At 50.6% G+C, this 18474-nt stretch overlaps 3 protein-coding genes across 4 annotated transcripts in view; 2 read left to right on the forward strand and 1 right to left on the reverse strand.

Annotated features, from left to right (window-relative positions):
• CYTH4 (cytohesin 4) overlaps positions 1 to 14145 on the reverse strand; it is a 38838-nt gene extending 24693 nt beyond the window's left edge. The window contains exon 1 of the mRNA XM_030263040.4: positions 13743 to 14145. Within this exon, the coding sequence (XP_030118900.4) occupies positions 13743 to 13773 (31 nt within the window). The 5' untranslated portion in view covers positions 13774 to 14145. The remainder of the gene's footprint in view (positions 1 to 13742) is intronic.
• On the forward strand, positions 1451 to 10314 carry RAC2 (Rac family small GTPase 2). Its single transcript, XM_002199054.7, has 7 exons — positions 1451 to 1667; positions 4602 to 4673; positions 5862 to 5979; positions 7432 to 7494; positions 8162 to 8321; positions 9196 to 9330; positions 10051 to 10314. Exons 1-6 carry the CDS (start codon positions 1633 to 1635, stop codon positions 9324 to 9326), a joined length of 579 nt encoding a protein of 192 aa, XP_002199090.1. The 5' UTR covers positions 1451 to 1632; the 3' UTR covers positions 9327 to 9330; positions 10051 to 10314.
• On the forward strand, positions 12141 to 17867 carry SSTR3 (somatostatin receptor 3). 2 transcript variants are annotated; one of them, XM_012569184.5, is made up of 2 exons: positions 12141 to 13480; positions 16353 to 17867. In XM_012569184.5, the coding sequence occupies exon 2, from the start codon at positions 16414 to 16416 to the stop codon at positions 17617 to 17619; it is 1206 nt and encodes a 401-aa protein (XP_012424638.3). In that variant the 5' UTR covers positions 12141 to 13480; positions 16353 to 16413; the 3' UTR covers positions 17620 to 17867. The 2 variants fall into 2 exon arrangements, with proteins under 2 accessions (XP_012424638.3, XP_012424639.3); XM_012569185.5 differs by having other exon boundaries at positions 12623 to 13309.
• The last annotated feature ends 607 nt before the right edge of the window (positions 17868 to 18474 follow it).

The following is an 18474-nucleotide window of genomic DNA, read 5'->3' on the forward strand; positions in this document are numbered from 1 at the left end:
CTCTGGTCCCTTTCACACTGCCAGTCCCACAAGCCTATATGCCAGACTACCAGGACAAAAGCAAACACTGGTGTTCAGGCGTTCAGCAGGTCAGTGGTCCTTGCTTATCCCTGCCACCAGGTCCTAGAATGGTTTTTGCCTTTCCACCAGTAGCATCCTCTAGAGCCTGATACACCTGACTTCCAATTGAGTTCATATATTCTGTGCCTGCCTGTCCTTTCCAGCTCCCCTCTGTAAAAGCCTTTGTCCCTCTCTCTTATGTCCTTCTCTGACCTGGATTCCTGTGTGCCATTCCTTCTCTCACTTGCAGAGGTGTCAGAGGGTTTCCTTCCTCCCGTTTCCCTACCACCCACAGAGGGAACACCTCGTACAGCTGCTCATTTTGTACTTCTGAAATAGCGACAAGACTTGTTAACATTCCATAGTTGAAGGTTTCTGGGCTGTAGCCAGCACTGAGTGACAGCTGGGAGCACTCTCCTCCAGAGCAGGTCAGTCACAACAGCCTCCTGTGGCTGCAGCAGCACAAAGGTCATCAGCCTTTGGAGAAACACTTTACTCAGAGTTCCTTCCTTAAGGAACATCCCAGCTTCAAATCCACTGTTCTTGCTCTAATTGGTCTCCAGGCAAAGCCTGGAAATTCTTAATTAATTCTGTGCCACCATATCCCCTCTTCTATAAAACCCATCTCCTGCCCATCCACTCATGGGGTCAGGCTGGAGCACCCAGATGTGCGCACATATACTCTTTCTGAGGCTTAATGTTGCATGGGAGGAGAAGGAAGGAAGAGGAGGCAAACCCTCATTTCAATAAAGAAAGGAGTAGAGCTTCCCGAGATCATTCTGCTCTTCCCTCTTCTTTCTTAGGGTGATTGCTTTCTCTTCTCGATGCTTAGCTCTAAAAATCTTTTCTGAGGATGGTGAGGACTCCCTGAGAGATTTGGGGTTGTCCAGCTTGAAGAAGAGAAGGATGTACTAGTAGTCTGGGCAGGTAAGTAAGTGCAGCAATACCTTTTACCCACAGTAGAGGAACAGGGCAGCCATTGGGTCGCAGCTGTTTTCTAGAGGCTGCATGACTTCCTTGTCCAGCTTTCACAGTATTGTTCCTTGTGATGTTTCACCCTTGACACCTAGGGGTGCTGTGAAGACCTGAAAAACCTTCATGACCCCTCTTCACCCTGGTACTCCCACTTCAGAGTCCCTTCCCTGGCTAACACCTCCTCCAAAGCTTGGATGATAAAGGAGGGAGGAGAAAATCCACCCTTCCACATTCTCACCCCTTCTAACCCTTGTTCAGCTCCCCGGGAAAGCGGTTTGGTGCCCCCCGCTGTCCATTGGGATGAGGTGGGAAGGGGGTGGGTGAGACAGGCAGGGAGAACGAGAGATGTGACAGCAGTCGTCACCCCGGCCGAGCAGTCACGCCCGCCCCGCCTTCAGCAGCGGCCCCTGCCACTGCGCTCCGCTGCGGCGGAGGGCGGAGGGAGCGCAGGGTGATCGAGAGAAGTTCCCTCTTCCACTTCCTCCCTCCTTGCAACCTGCTGTCCTGAGACCCACATTTGCCCATCCCTCCCTGCTGTTTGCCTTGGCCTGACTTCCCTTTGCCTCGGGCACCGTCCTCCGCCACGGATCCAGAGCCATGCAAGCCATCAAGTGTGTGGTGGTGGGAGACGGGTACGTACCGTGCGGGGTGCTGGGGGCGCGGGCGGGACAGGCTCTGACCAGGGCACGGAGAATGGTGGGTGCTTGCTGAGACTGGCCCCGCTTTGCTTCTGACCTCCTGCGGGCTTGCTACCACTGCAGACATGCTCGCTCCTCCCGCCCCGGGGCAAGGGACATTCCTCTGGGAGAGCGTGGAAGAGGGCATTTCGCAGGGCATCTGCACGGAAGTGCTGATCATACATCTGCATTTCCATCTGCATTCATGGGAAGTAGAGGAGATCCGTCCCACACTCAGGAGGTGATGGTGTCCCTGCCAGATTCAACTTGTAGGCAGGAGTTTGATTTCAAGCCCATCAGGTGCAACTGCTCTCCTGCAGGTGAATGGCTCCTTGAAAGCTCACTGGGAATGACTGGGAGAGGGCATGGCACTCTGGTCCTGGCAAGATGTCTATCAGGGTCTCCATGTTCAGCTTTTCTCAGCAGGTTAGCTCCGTACTGGGGTGTGCTGGCAAGGGCCCTCTGTGGAGCTCTTGATACTGAGATAGGCAAAAGTATAGGCCACTTTGGGAGTGGGAGCTAACAAAACCTTGCCTTCACAACATGGTGGCTTCTCTGCCCATGTCCCCTGATGCCTGGAAATGGCCTGACCCAAGACTTCAATGAGTTAAGCAGTCATCGCTGCCTGGGGCAGGAAGGATACAGTGGGCAGAGCGCCTTCCTGCCCTGTGGGATGAGTAAATGCAAGGGAGAGAAGGAGGAGAGTCTGTGCTTGAAATGGAATAGCTTAATTTCTTTCCACCTAGAAGCTGGCCAGACTTATCTGGGGCAGCTGTAAGGTAGTAGATAAAGAGACATTTACAGCAGTGCTGCTCCCCACAATCACTTCCTCCTTTAGACCTCGCCTGGGAAAGATGTCTGCACACATACCCGTACATGTCAGACATGTTCTCAGGGGCTGGGGCAAGGGGGTGGGGAGAAGGGATGAGGAAAGACAGAGCCCCAAATAAAAACTGTAACCTCTAAGAAAGGTCCCTGAAGGCTTTAAACTGGAGCTGGATTAACAACTCCACTGGGCATTTATCTCTTACCCAATTCCCCATCCTGTTTGCCCCTCACACAGAGCACCAACTGTGTAGCCTTCCCTCAAGGCAGCATCTCCTCACATCATGGTTAACCCCACCACGTCCTGTTTTACCAATAGGCAAAGCCTTTATAAAGCCTTAATTTTCAGTAACAGTCCTGCTCCCAACATCTAGGACCTCAATTCCTCTTAAATGTCTTCTGCCTCATCATTTTGCTTCTCTGTACATTGCACCTCTGTACACCTCTCACCATCTTGCAACACAACCTCCATTGCTCTGAGCTCTTGGTTCACCCCTCACCTCCCGCCTGGCCATGCCAGCAATGTCACCCTCTTGGCTCAACCCAACAACTACAGGACCTTCTCCTATCACTCAGCTCACGTGTTGTCCCATTGCTGTTCTCCCACTATAACCCCTCCATCACAGATCACTGACCTCTTAATGTGCCCTGGGTTCAATCACAGGAGCCTGCAGATGCCACTAACCTCACCTCTGTGTGGTAACCTTCACCCCTTCACTGACCCTTTGCACAGCTCTCTGTTCAACCACACTGATTCAGAACTTCCCCCTCATCTGTGACTGATCCACTCGCAGGCCCATCGATCTCCTGCAGCATTTCCTGTAGAGCTTCACCTCCCTCAGTAACTCCATGATAAGAAGGAAGCAAGGCACCTGGGGAAAGAGCAGGGTCTGAGAGAGGAGGATCTAAGAAAGGGGGGTGGCAGGAGGAAGAAACAAATGTCAGAACATGCTGAAGAGCTCAGCTTCCTCCTCAGCTGCCCCGCAGCCAGCGACAGAGGCAGGTGCCTTGTGACCAGGGTGCCTGTCAAGGGCACACAAAAAGGCAGAGCTGAAGCCCTGTGGTAGGGGACTTTGCAGCTGCAGCTGAGATGGTCTGAGAGTCTCCAGCAGCAGAATTCCAACCTTTGCCCAGAAAAGACCTCTCCCCACTTCTGGGCTGTGCTAGTTGAGGTAGGTTGCTATCACCTGCCTGTGTCCTGTAACTGAAAAAGGGCCAAGCTTTCCTAGGCCACACAAACCCGAGAAACAGCATCCCAGCAGGAGGAGGATTTTCTTTCCAACACCTGTGTTGGCTGCTTAATTTTCTTCCAGTTTCTCTGCACTTCTTTCCCTCACCACAGGCTTCAGCTTGCCCACAACACCTTCCCCCACATGATAGCCTTACTGCTCCTTATCCCACCAATGCTCTCACGTAGTCTGGACTGTGTTGCTACCTTGCACTCCACCCTTCTGCAGCAGGCTGTGGGGGAGGCTGAGGGGAGAGGAAGCACCAGCTTCTTATCTCAGAAACACCACCAGCAACCTCCATCAGCCATGGGGGCAGGCAGCTTTCTGGCTCCTTACAGCTCTCTGTGCAGGTGTTGCTGCAGCTTGCTGTAGATGGGAAAGACTTGCTTCCAGTCCTTGGCCACAGCAGCTGAAAAGCAGGCAGGAGTGCCTGTACTCGAGTGCTGAAGCTGGCATGGCAGCTTTGTCATGGCACACCAAGCCAGTGCATCTGTCCTGGCTGAGAGCCTACAGCACTCTGCATGCACTGTAAAATGGTCTCCCACCTCCATCTCAGAGTGGATGTGTTTTACCTGAGTAATCTCTGTACTAGACCATAAACAAGCCTTCATGCTCAAAAGCAACAGACATTTCTGGGCGACATCCTGTCTTTCTTCCTGCCAGGTTCCTAACCTGTTGTTGTGCGCTGTCTGGCCCTGTGAATGTTTTTCTGCTTCCAGAGGTCTCCAGATAGAGCTAGGTTAGAGGTGTGGGAGGATTGCCCCATCTCCATCTCACCCTAGCAAGACTGCCTGCGCTGCCATGAATTCCTGCCATTGTTTTCTTTCTCTTCCAGGGCTGTGGGAAAAACCTGTCTCCTTATCAGTTATACCACCAATGCCTTCCCAGGAGAATACATCCCCACTGTGTGAGTAATTCATAAGCAGGTCCTGGAGTGGGTGGGAGGCATTAAAAGCAGGATGTGAAGGGCTCAGTGACCTCTTGTTGTGCACTCCATGGGTCATAATCTCCATGCCAAGCAGAGGAAACCCAGTGAAGGTCTCTCTAACTTTGGATCTGTTACCTTTCTCAAGAAGCAACCTTATAAAACCCTGGTGTAAATGGGATATTTGGGAGACTCCAGCCAACTCAAGGTCTACTTGCTTGCTAAGTTTACAAGTGGCAGATGGGATCCTACTGGCCAAAACAAAGAGACACGAGGTTACAACAACTGGGCCAGACCCAAGAGAAGGCAGGTGGATGGACATGGGACCCTGCTTCCTTCCCTGTCCAAAGCACTTGCTGTCATTGAAGCAGTCATAGATTCTGCATGGAGCAGAGTCACAGAATTGGTTGGAAAAGACCTCTGAGATCATTAGGTCCAACAATTAGCCAAGCCCTGCCAGGCCCTCTACTAAATCATATCCCTTCTAACGTGCAGATGCCATGAACACATTCATAAGACCTTTGTGGTGGTTCCTCCCTATCACTGGTTTCCCTTAATCTGGGAAAAAAGTACCAAAAGGACCAGGAAATAAAATTTTCTAGGATGAGGGTAGGAACTTTTCTGTTGCTTTATTATCCTTTTTTTTCCTACCAAGACTTTACTCCTAAGCATGCAATCCTGACAGTTGTTCTAAAATATTTCAAGCTCGGTTGTCAAAGGGTGATGTGATGCATTGTTCTCAGTTCCAGCAGGGCTGTTGAAGAGTGCAGCAAACTACAGAGACATGGATTCTTCTTCACTTCTAAGAATAAAACTAGGTTTTAGAACACAGAAGAAAGACAGGGGCTTGGCTCTAGAGCAGACACAGTTGTGGGAAGGATATTGGAGGAAAAAAATGGGAAAAGAAAACAATTTGTGAACTTGCATGCAAGGTATAAAAGGTGTAGCTGCAGCCAGGCACCTGTCCAGAACAGCTGAATGATGGGGAGGAAGTTGATGAGTGAGGATTCCATAAATTGGAGGTTAACAGGAAACCAGTGTCACGCAGGTGAGCTGAGAAGAGGAATCACCACCCTTTGCTCCTGGGTGCACCTAGTGAACCCCACCTACACTACTGGAAGGGCTCCCTCTTGTCCTGTTTGAGCCATGGCCTGTGTCTCTGAATTTCAGATTTGATAACTATTCTGCCAACGTGATGGTTGACAGCAAGCCTGTAAATCTGGGACTCTGGGATACTGCTGGACAAGAGGATTACGACAGGCTGAGGCCGCTCTCTTACCCGCAGACGGTGGGTCACACTCCCTGCCCCTCCTCCCTTCCTCCCTCAGCTGCATCTCCATCCCTCACTGCAAAACCCAACATGTGCCACAGAACAGTGACAGGCTTGTTGCTGCCTCTCTCTGCCCTTTTCTGAGAATATCTCTGTTGATATACAGCTGCCTTGAAACCGAAAGTTGAAAGATTTCTTAAAGATATTTTGGAGCCTTTATCTAAATTCGTGTAACTGGTATAACTGAGCAAGAAAACAAGACATTCAAAGACACTCTTGAGCCAAGCTGACACTGACTTTGTGTGGGGCAGATGCCTTGCACAGCCCTGGAAAAAACCTTCCCTTTGTAAAGTTAAGGTGGTTCATGGAATTTAAGAGCTGAGGCAGGAGCTTGTCACATTTCTATGAACCCCACTCTCCTGACTTCTGCCTTTTAAAAGAGATATGATTTGTGGGCATGTGTTTGATCTGCTGGTGCCTCCAGCAGAATAAATGGGTGCCTCAGATACTGTGTTCACCAGTTTTTCACCACACTGATGGAGTGATTTCAGGGTTTGAGGATCACTTTCTCCGGAGAATGTTGTTTCAAGCAGTCTTTTGGCCAGCTCAGAAAGACCTTGTGGCATCAGACATCAGTCTGAAGGTTGCCAATGCAGTCAAAAAGGTTAGGAATTGATTAGAAATTATTTTCTTGGGCTAGCTTCAGCCACCTAAAAATCGGACGCCTGGTATAAGGTGGTTTTGCCTGCAGTCAGTGCAAGTAGGTCTATTTCTCAGCAGCATGCTTGTGTACACCCTGAGACGTATCTCAAGGATTGGTAGAGGAATGTTTCTCCAAGGTTTTGGTCTCTGATGGCTGTAGAAGTATGGAAATGGATAGGCTCGGTCTGGCATGACTGCTCCAGCTAGGTGAAGCTGGATGAAATAGATATAACCTTGATGAGCTGGTATGGTTTTGGTTTTGTTTGGTTTGCTCTGGTTTTAAAGGAAGTCTGAATTCTACCATGCCCATGAGAATCACTTACCTAGAGAGCTAAAACTGCCTCCTCTGAGTCCTGTGTGTATATACTTTTTAGGCTGAAACTAGGTCTGTCTCTACTGTAGGCAAAATTACTGTGGCCTGAAAGCTCCCTGGTGTTCTGTGAGAAATGAGCAGGAAGCTGTCAGGCCATTTCCCATGAGGATGAGTGTGCCAACCACAAAAACCCCATCCTCAGAGTTGACCATTTGGTTCTTCTGATAATGGTGGCTATGGTTACCATGACACAGGGGAGCAGAGATCCTTCTCTCCACTGGAGGCAAGAAGCAGCAGGCTGGACTTTTATATTATAGAGAGCTTTCCCAAGCACAGCCCTCTGCTGCAGAGGGAGGGTGCTGCCCACACAGACCTTCCCTCCCCCTCTCCTTCCTGCTTCACCATGCCATCCCGTGCTCCCATCCTAACTCTGCACCATGGTTGTATGCCTACAGGATGTCTTCCTGATCTGCTTCTCCCTTGTCAGCCCGGCATCTTATGAAAACGTCCGTGCTAAGGTGAGACCCTATCCTGGTCCACCAGGGGCTGAGGGAGGTGATGTTGGTGGTGGTCTTGCAAGAACAGTGATTATGGGTGGGGACTATCAGTAGGACATCTAGGTTCAAGAGGTCATATCTCTTTTCTGTTAGTCAGAAGCCTCCTTCAGATGCCTTTTCTGGTTCATTTAAAGAACTCTATTAATGGGCTACTGTTCATCTTGCTGGGCTATTGTGCTGTCAGATCACAGACTTATGTTCTGGTGGCATCTTTCAGCCAAGACTGTCAAAGCACACACACATGGGACTGGTCCATAGGGTATAGAAGCAGGTACCCACAGCTTTTAGGTGGGAAGTGAGGAAAGAAGGGAGAGACTGGTGAACAGAGAACAAGAGTATGTCCTCCCTACCATGTTAATGTTCTTCCCTGGGTGGGAGGGTCGAGGGCTGAGAACAGCTGGTGCTTTTGCATAACAAAATTTGAGCTCCCTCACAGGGATTTTGCCTGAGGACCCAGCAACAGGAGTTGGCCTGGCCCAGGCTATAGTGCCCAACAATGGATGTGAGAAAGGACAGACTGTTAGCTACCTTGCTGACATTTTTTTCAGGAGTGCCTCTTTGTTTTCCCATATGCATGCCCATACATGTGATCTCTTCTCACACCTTTGGCATTTTGCTCCATTGCTAGTGGTTCCCTGAGGTACGGCACCACTGCCCAAGCACTCCCATCATCCTCGTGGGCACAAAGCTGGATCTCCGTGATGACAAGGACACCATTGAGAAGCTGAAGGAGAAGAAGCTATCCCCCATAACGTATCCTCAGGGTCTTGCTCTGGCCAAGGAAATAGGTATGTGTTTGGGAATCATCTTGGACCTACTGAAAAGAGAGAGGCAGAAGAAAAGGGCTTCACCTCATTTTAATGAGGCTTTTGTAGCGTTATCTCACATTGGTATTTTCCGAGGGACACAAGGAGACACATCCAGGACCATGGGACACGTGCACTTGAGGAGACTCAGGAAGGAGATCTGCTTCTTGAGGAAGACTCAGCCCCTCAGGCCACTGTGTTCTGCCTCTCTCTGGCCACCATCCTCCACATATACACACTCTCACATTCTCCTCCCCTTTTACTCTGCTTACTTCTGTCTGGGACAGTATTTTTTCTGTGCAAGCCACAGTTGCACTGTGGGCAGAGGCCACTCCTCCACATCCGGAGGGGCAGAAGAGAGGCTTGTAACATCTCTCAGGAAAAGTTGCAACTGCAGTTTCCTGTCTCTGCTTCTGTCTGCTGGGGCTTATATGTGCAATCCCAGGTATGGGTGTCTCACTTCACCATCCAGCTCTTCTCAGATGTGGCACACAGAAATAGGAGAGAGGATCAGAAACATAGCTTGAAGGAGTTTTCAAGAAGGAGCTCAGCAGAGAGAGTGTCTAGCCAGGATGACATGGTCAGACACACACAATGGCTCTGCTCTGGCTACCTGGGTAGCCAGTAGGCAAACACAGGTCTAGTGCAGCTGGCAAGCTTTGCCCTGAAGTCAAGACTGAGTGAGTGAAGTGTGTCCTGACAATGTGAAATGTCTTTGGTCACCTGAGATGTGTCTATCCAGCTTGGGCAAGAGCCAGGTACCGTGCTTTCTAGCACAAGGAGCAGAAACCTGAGTACCCCACTGCCTACCCCGCTCCCTTCCTCCCCATTGCAATACCTGCTTTCCTCCCGACAGACTCTGTGAAATACCTCGAGTGCTCGGCTTTGACGCAGCGAGGCCTCAAGACGGTGTTTGACGAGGCCATCCGAGCAGTCTTGTGCCCGCAGCCCACCCGGACAAAGAAACGGGCCTGCAGCCTCCTCTGAGCAAGTAAGTCTGATGGGGATCCCTGGGAGTGACACCAGTGGTGCTTTCCTGCTCCTGAACCCGGATGGTCGGAGCCGCTCTGTTGCTGGTGAGGCTGTTGGAAAGGGTCACCTTCAAAGGGAGAGAGGGAGACAACCAGTCCTGCTTGAGGAAAGGACAGGACGTGGTGTGATGCCCCCAGGATCAACTTCCCTCTCCTTTCTGCTTGACTGTGGGCAAGTTTGTTCCCATCTCTTGATGTGGGGCAGCATAGGATTTTCCACATGTGCCCTTACAGAGAAGAATTGTCTGTCACAGAGGGAACTACGTCCAGGCTGCCCTGGAGATGACCTACCCTGAGACCTATGGGGCCATAGCCTTTGCTTATGGAAAAAAAAGTTGTTCCTTAATCATGTTCCTTAATCGTGTCCCTTTCTTTTACCAAGCCCTGCTCACTTCAAGGGTTTTCTTGTGTTGTTCATTGGCAAGTGGCAGCTTCTCCTGCAGGGCTCCTTTACTGCTCATATTGTCCCTGCCTGCCTCCACTTCAGTACAAGGCAGCAGAGGGAGGAGAGAGGCTTCAGGACAAGAGTCAAAGCTGGTCAGAGCCTGATGAGAGAGAAGAGTGAGAGCCTGCTAGTTTGAACCCTGTCCCTTCATACCCACCATCACCAGAGCAGAGGGAGGGAAAGCAGGAAGATGGTTGAGCTGGTATTATGAGGTCTGTCATGTTTTTGGCTATAGATCCCGGTCTCATCCTGATGCCCGGTGCTGCCCAGCACACAGAAGAGTGATGGCTCCAGCAACCCAGAGCTCAGCACCTTGAGGCGGTCATCGCTTTTTCCTTCTGCCAGCTTGAAAGACTGCTGTGGGTCTGTAGCACTGGTTTGTCTGTTCACACAACGTCCCCGCTCTTGCCTCACCTGCCCAGCTGCCCCTTCCCTTCTTTCCGGGCCCCTGAGGTTACAGCGTAGTGAGTAAGACCCAATAAACAGACTGTACATTCTTGCCATGTCTGTGATGTGTTGCGCCTCAGGGGGACACAGCCCTGAAGCCGTGAGCAGCGGGATGGCTGGGCTGGAGGCAGCGCCCAGCTGTGCCCCTCCTTGGGCAGCGACAGGCAGCCCCACAGGAGGCCTGGTGGGCTCCAGTCGCTCTAGGATGATTGCTAAGTCGCTAAGTTCTCAGCTGAGCCCCCCGCACGCCTTTTGCCTTTCCTCTTCTCAGTCTCCATGCGTTCAAAGGCAAAGTTGTCTCCCCTCTGTGCCACTCAGAGGATGGGATGCAGGTTTTGGGAGGAGACACCTGCAGGCAGACTCCTCTCCATGGGGACTGCCCCCGCAGGTTGCTGGGGCCATCTTTTCACCAAAACATTGCTGCATTAATCCTTCTAAGCTCTGGCATTCTCTCACACTGCCAGACACAAGCAGAGTGAGAATGGGAAGGGGGAGGGCAGGGAAAAAAATGAAAGAGGGAGGAATGAGTCACCAGTCCAGACAAATTGCCTCCAAGACATTAAAATTAAGCTGAAGAGAGTGGTCCCAGCGGTACTGTGGATCTGGCAGCTGTGAGCACCTGCTTTCCTGATGCATTGCAGGGACTTCAGAGTAAGTGTTACAGGGTGGCTGCTACTGCTACTACTTGCAGGAGAGGGGAGGGCTCAGGGTGTGATGATTGGCACTGCAAAATCCTGCAGTCCTAGGAGGGCACAGAGAAACTATGGAGTTGAGCCAGATTACTGCTCCTGGATGCAGCAACACTTCTGAGCTTCAAAGGCACTGAGGAGGTGCATTGGTGATGCCAGGTGCAACCAGACACAGTGAAGCTCTCCAAGTTCCTTGCTGTCAGGGAGATTTCTGCAGTTCCAATTCATGGTCCGATCTGAATGAGGCAGTTCATTCAGTGATGTGACACATTACCTACTGATAACGTTCAGAGCAGCCCCTGGCAGGCACCCTGTGGCAGGGAGTTCCACAAATATCTGCACTACATATGGGCTGCTGGATGAATTGCCCAGACACCATCCAAAGGTAATATAAATTATGTCAGTGTAAGTCCAGAAGAGTAAAAATGAAGCCTCTGGTATGGGCAGAGACCTGTGAAAGGGCAAGGGACACCAAGTCTTGAAAATGGCATCTAACCTCCTTTAAGCATCCTAAGCATGACTCAAGACAATATATTCCCAGTGGTTTATTACTTCTGTCCGGTTTTCAAGCCTTGGCTTTTACCTTTGCAGTCTGCCCCATCCCCTGTAATGTACAGCGATGCACACGATGTGTGTGAAACAAAATTCATGTATCTGCCTACCTGTGGAGGTGCACAGGCGGAGCTCTCCTCCCAACACAATTTAAGCACTTTGCACAGCTCCCCACTGGAGCTGAGTCAGGGTATGGGACACGACTCAGAGCACTGAGGAAATGATCTGGAGACCTGGAATTTGTGATGCTATGACTGTGCTTATGCTAACAAGTCCTGCAAGGTTAGCAGAACTGTGTAGAACTCTGCTGTTGCGTGGCTGTTTCTTCTAACAAAGGAGTTTGGGGGTTTCTGCATGGTGCTACAGACACCTGCCCTGCCATGGTAAAGAAAACCTCTGCCATTCCTTTCCCAGTGAGGATTCCTCTCTCTTCTGTGTCTTCAGACAGCATTGAGGCCAAGTTCTGGCCTAAAGGGGCCTGGAAGCTTTGAAGTCGCGCACTGCCTTCATCAGCTTACCTTTGAGCAGCACTGGCTGCATATAAAGTTGCCCAAGTAGGTTTGGATGCCAGACCCTGGCTATGCTGTGCTCCAAGAGATACTGCCTTCTTTTGTTAAAGCTGGAATTTACCCTAGGGGCTCAAATGCTCACAGTAGCAGTGCCAAATGTCAAGAACTGGGTGATGCACAGCACAAGGAGTCACTGATGTTGGCTGCAGGGCAGGAAAGGGGATGAGAATGACAGGGAAGCACTTTGTGCAGGGAATGGGATGGAATATCCTTCATGGGACAGCTGCTCTCACAAAGATTAATTTCTTTCTTAGATCCATTTCTTCGGGGTCTATGCCTTCCAGCAGAGATTAAATTTGGGGAAAATTTGGGGCTGTTAAACTGGAACATTTTCCCAACGAAGGTGCAAAAAACAAGAGATCAGGTGTGGAGCCAGGAAAAGAGTTGAAAGAGACAGTTCCCTATCTGCCCATCTGCCCTCATCTCCATCCATCTGGAGGTGCTCACAGGACAGAACAGAAGGGAGAATGATTTGTGTGCTCAACATCCGCCTCGATTTCTGAGCACCGTGCCAGACAGAATGTTTTGCTGTGTCCCTGCAGCCCCGAGCAGCACCAGTCCTACCTACAAGACCCTTGGAACAGGAGCCCCATCTCCTGGGTGCCCCCAGGAGACCCGAGCCGAGTCGCTCCCCACTACATGCCACTTTCCCACCACATAGCTGCTCTCTGCATCCCTCTTTTCTTCCTCTCCCTCTCCCCTCCACTGTCCTCAGCTTCTTTCACCACACTCCTCATTCCTTCATCCTCCCCTTTTCTGCGCTCCCCTCATCCCTCTGCCCATCTCCTTGCGCCTCCCTCTCCCGCTTTTATTCTCCATCCCGGTATCTCCCCCCCGCTCATCTTTGTTCTCCTGCCCTGTCGTCCACCCCCTCCTTCCCCTCCTTCTCCTGCCGGTGTTTCCGTGCGTGGCGCCCATTGGCTACCGGCACCCTTCCCCCGGTACCGGCGCTCCGCTCCCTGCCCGAGCCCCGCGGAGGGTGGGGGCTGCGTGGGGGAGAGACGCGTGGGGCTGAGGGGCCGCGCATCCCCCGCCCGCCCCCGGCCCCTTCCCACGCCCGGCGCGGCGGGGGCGGTGGGCAAGTCCGGCGAGAAGGATCCGCGCCTCCGGTAGCGCCCGGCGGGGCTCGCTCCCTCCGGGAGCGCTCTGCTCCGTCGCGTTTAAGAAAAGGAGAAGGGGAAAAGCATGACACGGATTCTCCCGGGGAAGCGGAGGAAAATGTACATCCCGACGACATGTAAGTACCCGGCGGCTCTGCCCGCTCTTCCCAGATGTCTCCCGCGAGCATGAGTCCATGCAGAAGTTAAGTCCGCAGTTCCAGAGAAGAAAACCTGCCGGCCACCCCCCGCGCCCGGCCCTCCAACTCTGCCAGCCCAGCCTGGTCCGTACGAGAGAGCTCAACCCCGAGGTGAGACGGGAGAGTCCTGAGGTGGAGCAGGGCCGTGGGAAACAGGGGGGACAGGAGGGGAGGGGGTGAAGGGAGGGTGGTGCAGGTTATTTGGCTGTTTTGTCCCTCCCAGCTGCTATTCACGGTTTGTTACCAGGACTAGGCTCAGCTTTCAGCATCCACCTCCTCCTCTCATTCAATGCAGAAATATATACATATATATATACATTTATATTTTTCCTCCTAAGGAAAGAAGTAGTGCCCATTTCCCATCCCCTCTTACCTCTCTGCCTTCTTCCTGCTCTCAGCTGCATGAACCAGGCATATTCTGGTAGCACCTGTCAGAGGATCCCAAGCCTCTTGCAACAGGTGCTGTCCACATTAGGAATAGATCCAAGTGGATGCCAACACACTATCAGTCTGAGGCCAGGGTTGCTCACCAACTCATACCTATGCATGTGCTGCCAAAGCAACCAGTAGAGTGGATCCAAACTAGATGGAGCACTGGTGCCCAGTGTTTTTTCTGCCAAACTAGACAAAACGTGTGACATGGCATCTGAGCTGGTACATGGTACTTGACAAAGTTAGAATGGCAGCAACAGACCACACCTGCTTAAAGATCAAGTTTCTCCTCTGCAGCTGCCTAAGCAGGAAAAGGAGTTTATAGGAAATACATGCTTTTTGTTGCACACCTTAGCATTTTTGATAGGGCTTCTGAAGCTTCCCTGAAGCTGGATTTACTCTTGCTAAACAGCAGTCTGAACAGCTGGCTTTGAGGTCTGGATCCCAGACACTTCTCCAAATGCTTTGCAGCTCCACCAGGAGTATCTCAATCCATAGTTGGTATTTGTAAGGCTCAAAATGTTTGGCCTTTTTCTTTTTTAAATTCCTTTGCATGCAGGAGGAACATGCAAAGGGATTCCTATATATATGTCTTCATCTTTTAGAGAATCATCCTTTTAAAGAACATACTGTTCTGGCTCCTGCCACCTTTTGTTTGTTTTGCTATCTTTGCCCCTAGAGCAGCCATTGTCCTCCTCTTTTCTCCAACAAGTGATTTGTGTCACTAGATCAGAATTGGAAAGCATATCAGAGGAAACATCCTTGAACTTATAGTTTCAAACCACTTCCTACTCTGCTTATTCATTGCAGCCACTCATGATGTGTGGGACTACCCAATGTTGCAGGACCCCATGAGATGGGCTTCTGTCAGGACAGTCACAGCACAAGACACCTGAAAATTGAAAACATCTCAACAATCCCAGTCCTTCAAAGTTCAAATGCTCTAAAGCAGGAAACATTTATACAATAGCCTGTAGAAATGGCTTTAAGACGTAGTTGCTCAACTGTGTTTTTATAGGGCCTCTCAGATGAGGTTCCTTCAGTATAAAATGTAATACATCTCTGGAGTCTGTTGGGTTTGCCTGTCCGATGTCCAAGGAATCCATCTAAAGCTGAGGTCTCCCCTAGAGTTTCCATAACATGGAATGGCACCTACAAAACAAACAAGTAAAAAAACCCCAACCAAACAAAAAAACCAAAACCCCTAAACACTGTAATATTAGACATTTGAGAAGAACATTGTAATACTACAGAAAACCACATCTGTAAGAAAGGTCTCTGGAGTGTTTCTGGCTTCCTGAAAGTAATTAAGGTTGGGAGTCCTTTCCTTTGACATCCCCAGTTTTAATTTCAATAGAAGAGGAGCTTCAGACAGACCCCTAAGAGATTTGTTAAGATGTGAAAAGGTGAGCCTCAAGGTCCCCATGCACTTCCACCAAGTCATTTTCCCTTCCAAGGACCTAATTCAGGGGGATGACCCTGTCAGTCCACACTTCCAGAAATTTTTTCCAGAGCTGGAGTAATCCTGAAAGAACCACAAATCTCCCCTGCATTAGGTTTTCCAGGGTGTCTCTGATCCATGGTATGTGCTGGGCTCTGTTTTTTGCATATAGAGCCCTGACAAAAGGCACGTCTGTCCTTTAACTGTCCCTTTTCTCCCTGCAGCTCCTCACCAGTGTCAGCAGCGAGCTGGTGGTGAATGGGGAGCTTGTTTGCTCAAGGCTGTCTCTGAGTGAGCTGAGTGCTGTTTCCATGCCAAACCCTCGTGTGTCAAGCATTTGGGCTCCTCAGCTTAGGAAGGCTGGGACACTGCTTTGGTGTTGCAAACAGGTGGGGCAGGCAAAGCCTCTCCCATTAGCAGTGTGTTGCAGTGTGCAGAAGGAGAGAGAGAGAATGGCAGGGAGAATGGGAGAAAAAGAGACAAGAGGGATCTGGACTGATCCCTCTTGGTGTACCGAAAATTATCTTTACTCTCAAACTGGCATAACACAAGCCAGCTGTCCTTCAGTTCAGGTGCTGAGCTAAGCCTCTCTGCTTGGATTGAAAGTGCTTTTCCTTCTCCTGTGAGGCTAGCGATAATCCGGCCAGTCTAAAAAGAGCTTCAGCAAGGAGGAGAATAAATACTCAGAGAATAGGAAAGTCAGAGTTGGAAAGGCACTTTGTTACTGGACGCTTTTCCCTCTTTTAAAGCACCTGTCACTCATAAATGAGAACCAGGCCCCTGGTGACCATGTCCTCAGTATTGGATCCATTAGCAGAAAATGAAAAATTTCCCTGTCCTTATGCCAGTCTATTGTTCTTTCCCCAGAGGATCTCTCACTAGAGGGGAGGCCTAAATTGAGCCCTGTTTGTCCCTCCATGTCCACTGTGCCTTGCAGGACTAGATGGATTTGATATTGTCCTAGATTTTCCAGAATCTACTAGCTTCCACAAACTCCCCTTGATATCCCATGCCTGCCCATACCTAACACACAGTTAATGTGGTGATTTAACCTGTGGCTTGTTCAGCTGTCATATCCCCAGTATCAATGTTTTTTTCTCTTCCTCTCAGCTCCAGATTGCTAACTGATCCTGCAAGGACACTGCCCCCTGCCCTCGTCCCTGCCTCTGCTATGGACACTTCTGCTTTTAGCCTCCCCACGCCGGCAGTGTTGGAGGAGGGGAATGCCTCCAGTAGCTGGGCAGGTTTCGCTACCTCCAACAGCTCCTCCACTGTCAGCCCTGGTGTAGTTGTCAGTGGTGTCCTCATCCCCGTGGTCTACCTCATTGTCTGTGTGGTGGGCTTGGTTGGGAATTCCCTGGTCATTTATGTGGTCCTGCGGCACTCCGTGAGCGAGTCGGTGACCAACGTGTACATCTTGAACCTGGCCCTGGCTGATGAGCTCTTCATGCTGGGCCTGCCCTTCCTGGCTGCGCAAAATGCCCTGTCCTACTGGCCCTTTGGTTCTTTCATGTGCCGCCTGGTGATGGCCGTGGATGCCATCAACCAGTTCACCAGCATCTTCTGCCTGACGGTGATGAGCGTTGACCGCTACCTGGCTGTGGTCCACCCAGGGAAGTCCTCCAAATGGAGGACAGCACGGGTGGCCAAGGCCGTGAGTGTAACCGTGTGGGTGCTGTCTTCCATAGTGGTGCTGCCCGTGGTTGTCTTCTCAGATGTCCCTTTAGGGATGAGTACTTGCCACATCCAGTGGCCAGAGCCTGCCTCGGTGTGGAGAGCTGGCTTCATTGTCTACACTGCTACCCTGGGGTTCTTTGGACCACTGCTGGTGATTTGTCTCTGCTATCTCCTGATTGTTGTGAAGGTTCGCTCCTCTGGCAGGCGGGTGAGGGCTCTGTCCTCCAAGCACAAGCTTTCAGAGCGCAGAGTGACCCGCATGGTGGTGACTGTGGTGGCTGTCTTTGTCCTCTGCTGGCTTCCTTTCTACGTCCTCAACATAATCAATGTTGTCTGCCCGCTGCCAGAGGAGCCATCCCTCTTTGGAGTCTACTTCCTTGTGGTGGTGCTGCCATATGCCAACAGCTGCGCCAATCCCATCATCTATGGCTTCCTCTCCTACCGCTTCAAGCAGGGCTTCCGCAGGGCCATCTTCAGGCCATCCCGCCGAGTCCAGAGCCAGGAGGTGCCAGCATGCTCCCCAGAGAAGATTGATGACGAAAGGGAAGAGGGTGAGATCAGCAAGATCACCAGGAATGGAAATGACAGGCAGGAGCGCCCTCTAAGCAGTGGAGAAGGAAAAAGCAATGAGCAAAAACCATTCCCTGAGGAGCCTGCGGGATGCGAAAAGAGCAGCAAGTTGCATGTCAGTTATTTATGATGAAAGGAGTGGTGCGGGGAAAAGAGACATCAGAACATGGGATCCCCTTCACCTTCTCTGCTTTCAAAGGCAATGGGAGACAATACAAGGGAATAATAAAGTCCAAGAGTAGGTTTAAAGATGAATAGGGCTCCATGATCTCATGGAAGAAGCAAGGCGTTGTTCTTGGCTTTGGAATAGGCAGCTGAGGTTTGTGTGGTACCGGTGTTACCAGAAATTGGTAAAAAATAAAACCTCCTTAACACTAATGTAGCATTAAGAAGCAGACATTCTTTATTTGGCTGGATGCACAAGGGGGTATCTCCTTCAAAATATCATGCATGCTGAGTACAAAAAAAGCTCCTATTTATGTACTATATTTTACATACATGCTCATTGATTTTCCCAGTATAAACATACATATGTTCTTAAGTTCCCCAAAACCATTAACATATTTTCCCTCTCCTTTACACACGTGTTCTTCTGTCCTGGGAGTCACTTGGTGGTCCCTTGTGGTTGGTGACCCCGAAGTAATACCTGACTGCCTGGTGAACTGGTAAAAGTTGGCACAACTGGGCTGGTTGCTTTCGAGTTCTTCTTCCTACAGAATAAACATTGTGCAGTTCCATAGCCAGTGGCTTTTGAAGAATAACCATTGTATTTGCCACCAGGAGCAAACGATTTTTCTTCTGGCAACGCCAGGTAAAGAGCAGACTGCATTTAGGGAGAGCTGAAGAGGTGATGGGCACTGAGAGTACAGAGAAGCAAGGGCAGCCCTAGAGTGATGATCTGCCCTTAGATGATCCAGCTTTGGAGGGCATAGGCTGCCATCTCATGGTGGAACCTTGAGGAAGTCCCCAGATGGCGTATACCACA

The sequence above is a fragment of the Taeniopygia guttata genome, chromosome 1A (genome assembly GCF_048771995.1).
Source record: "Taeniopygia guttata chromosome 1A, bTaeGut7.mat, whole genome shotgun sequence".
Classification (NCBI taxonomy): domain Eukaryota; kingdom Metazoa; phylum Chordata; class Aves; order Passeriformes; family Estrildidae; genus Taeniopygia; species Taeniopygia guttata.

What these genes read in the sequence shown, in the direction of transcription:
- RAC2 (XM_002199054.7), top strand. Translation starts at nt 1,633, where the DNA reads ATGCAAGCCATCAAGTGTGTGGTGGTGGGAGACGG. An exon ending in CGCTCTCTTACCCGCAGACG is followed by an intron (nt 5,980 to 7,431) that starts GTGGGTCACACT and finishes GTATGCCTACAG; the next exon opens with GATGTCTTCCTGATCTGCTT. An exon ending in TGCTCTGGCCAAGGAAATAG is followed by an intron (nt 8,322 to 9,195) that starts GTATGTGTTTGG and finishes TCCTCCCGACAG; the next exon opens with ACTCTGTGAAATACCTCGAG.
- SSTR3 (XM_012569184.5), top strand. Translation starts at nt 16,414, where the DNA reads ATGGACACTTCTGCTTTTAGCCTCCCCACGCCGGCAGTGTTGGAGGAG.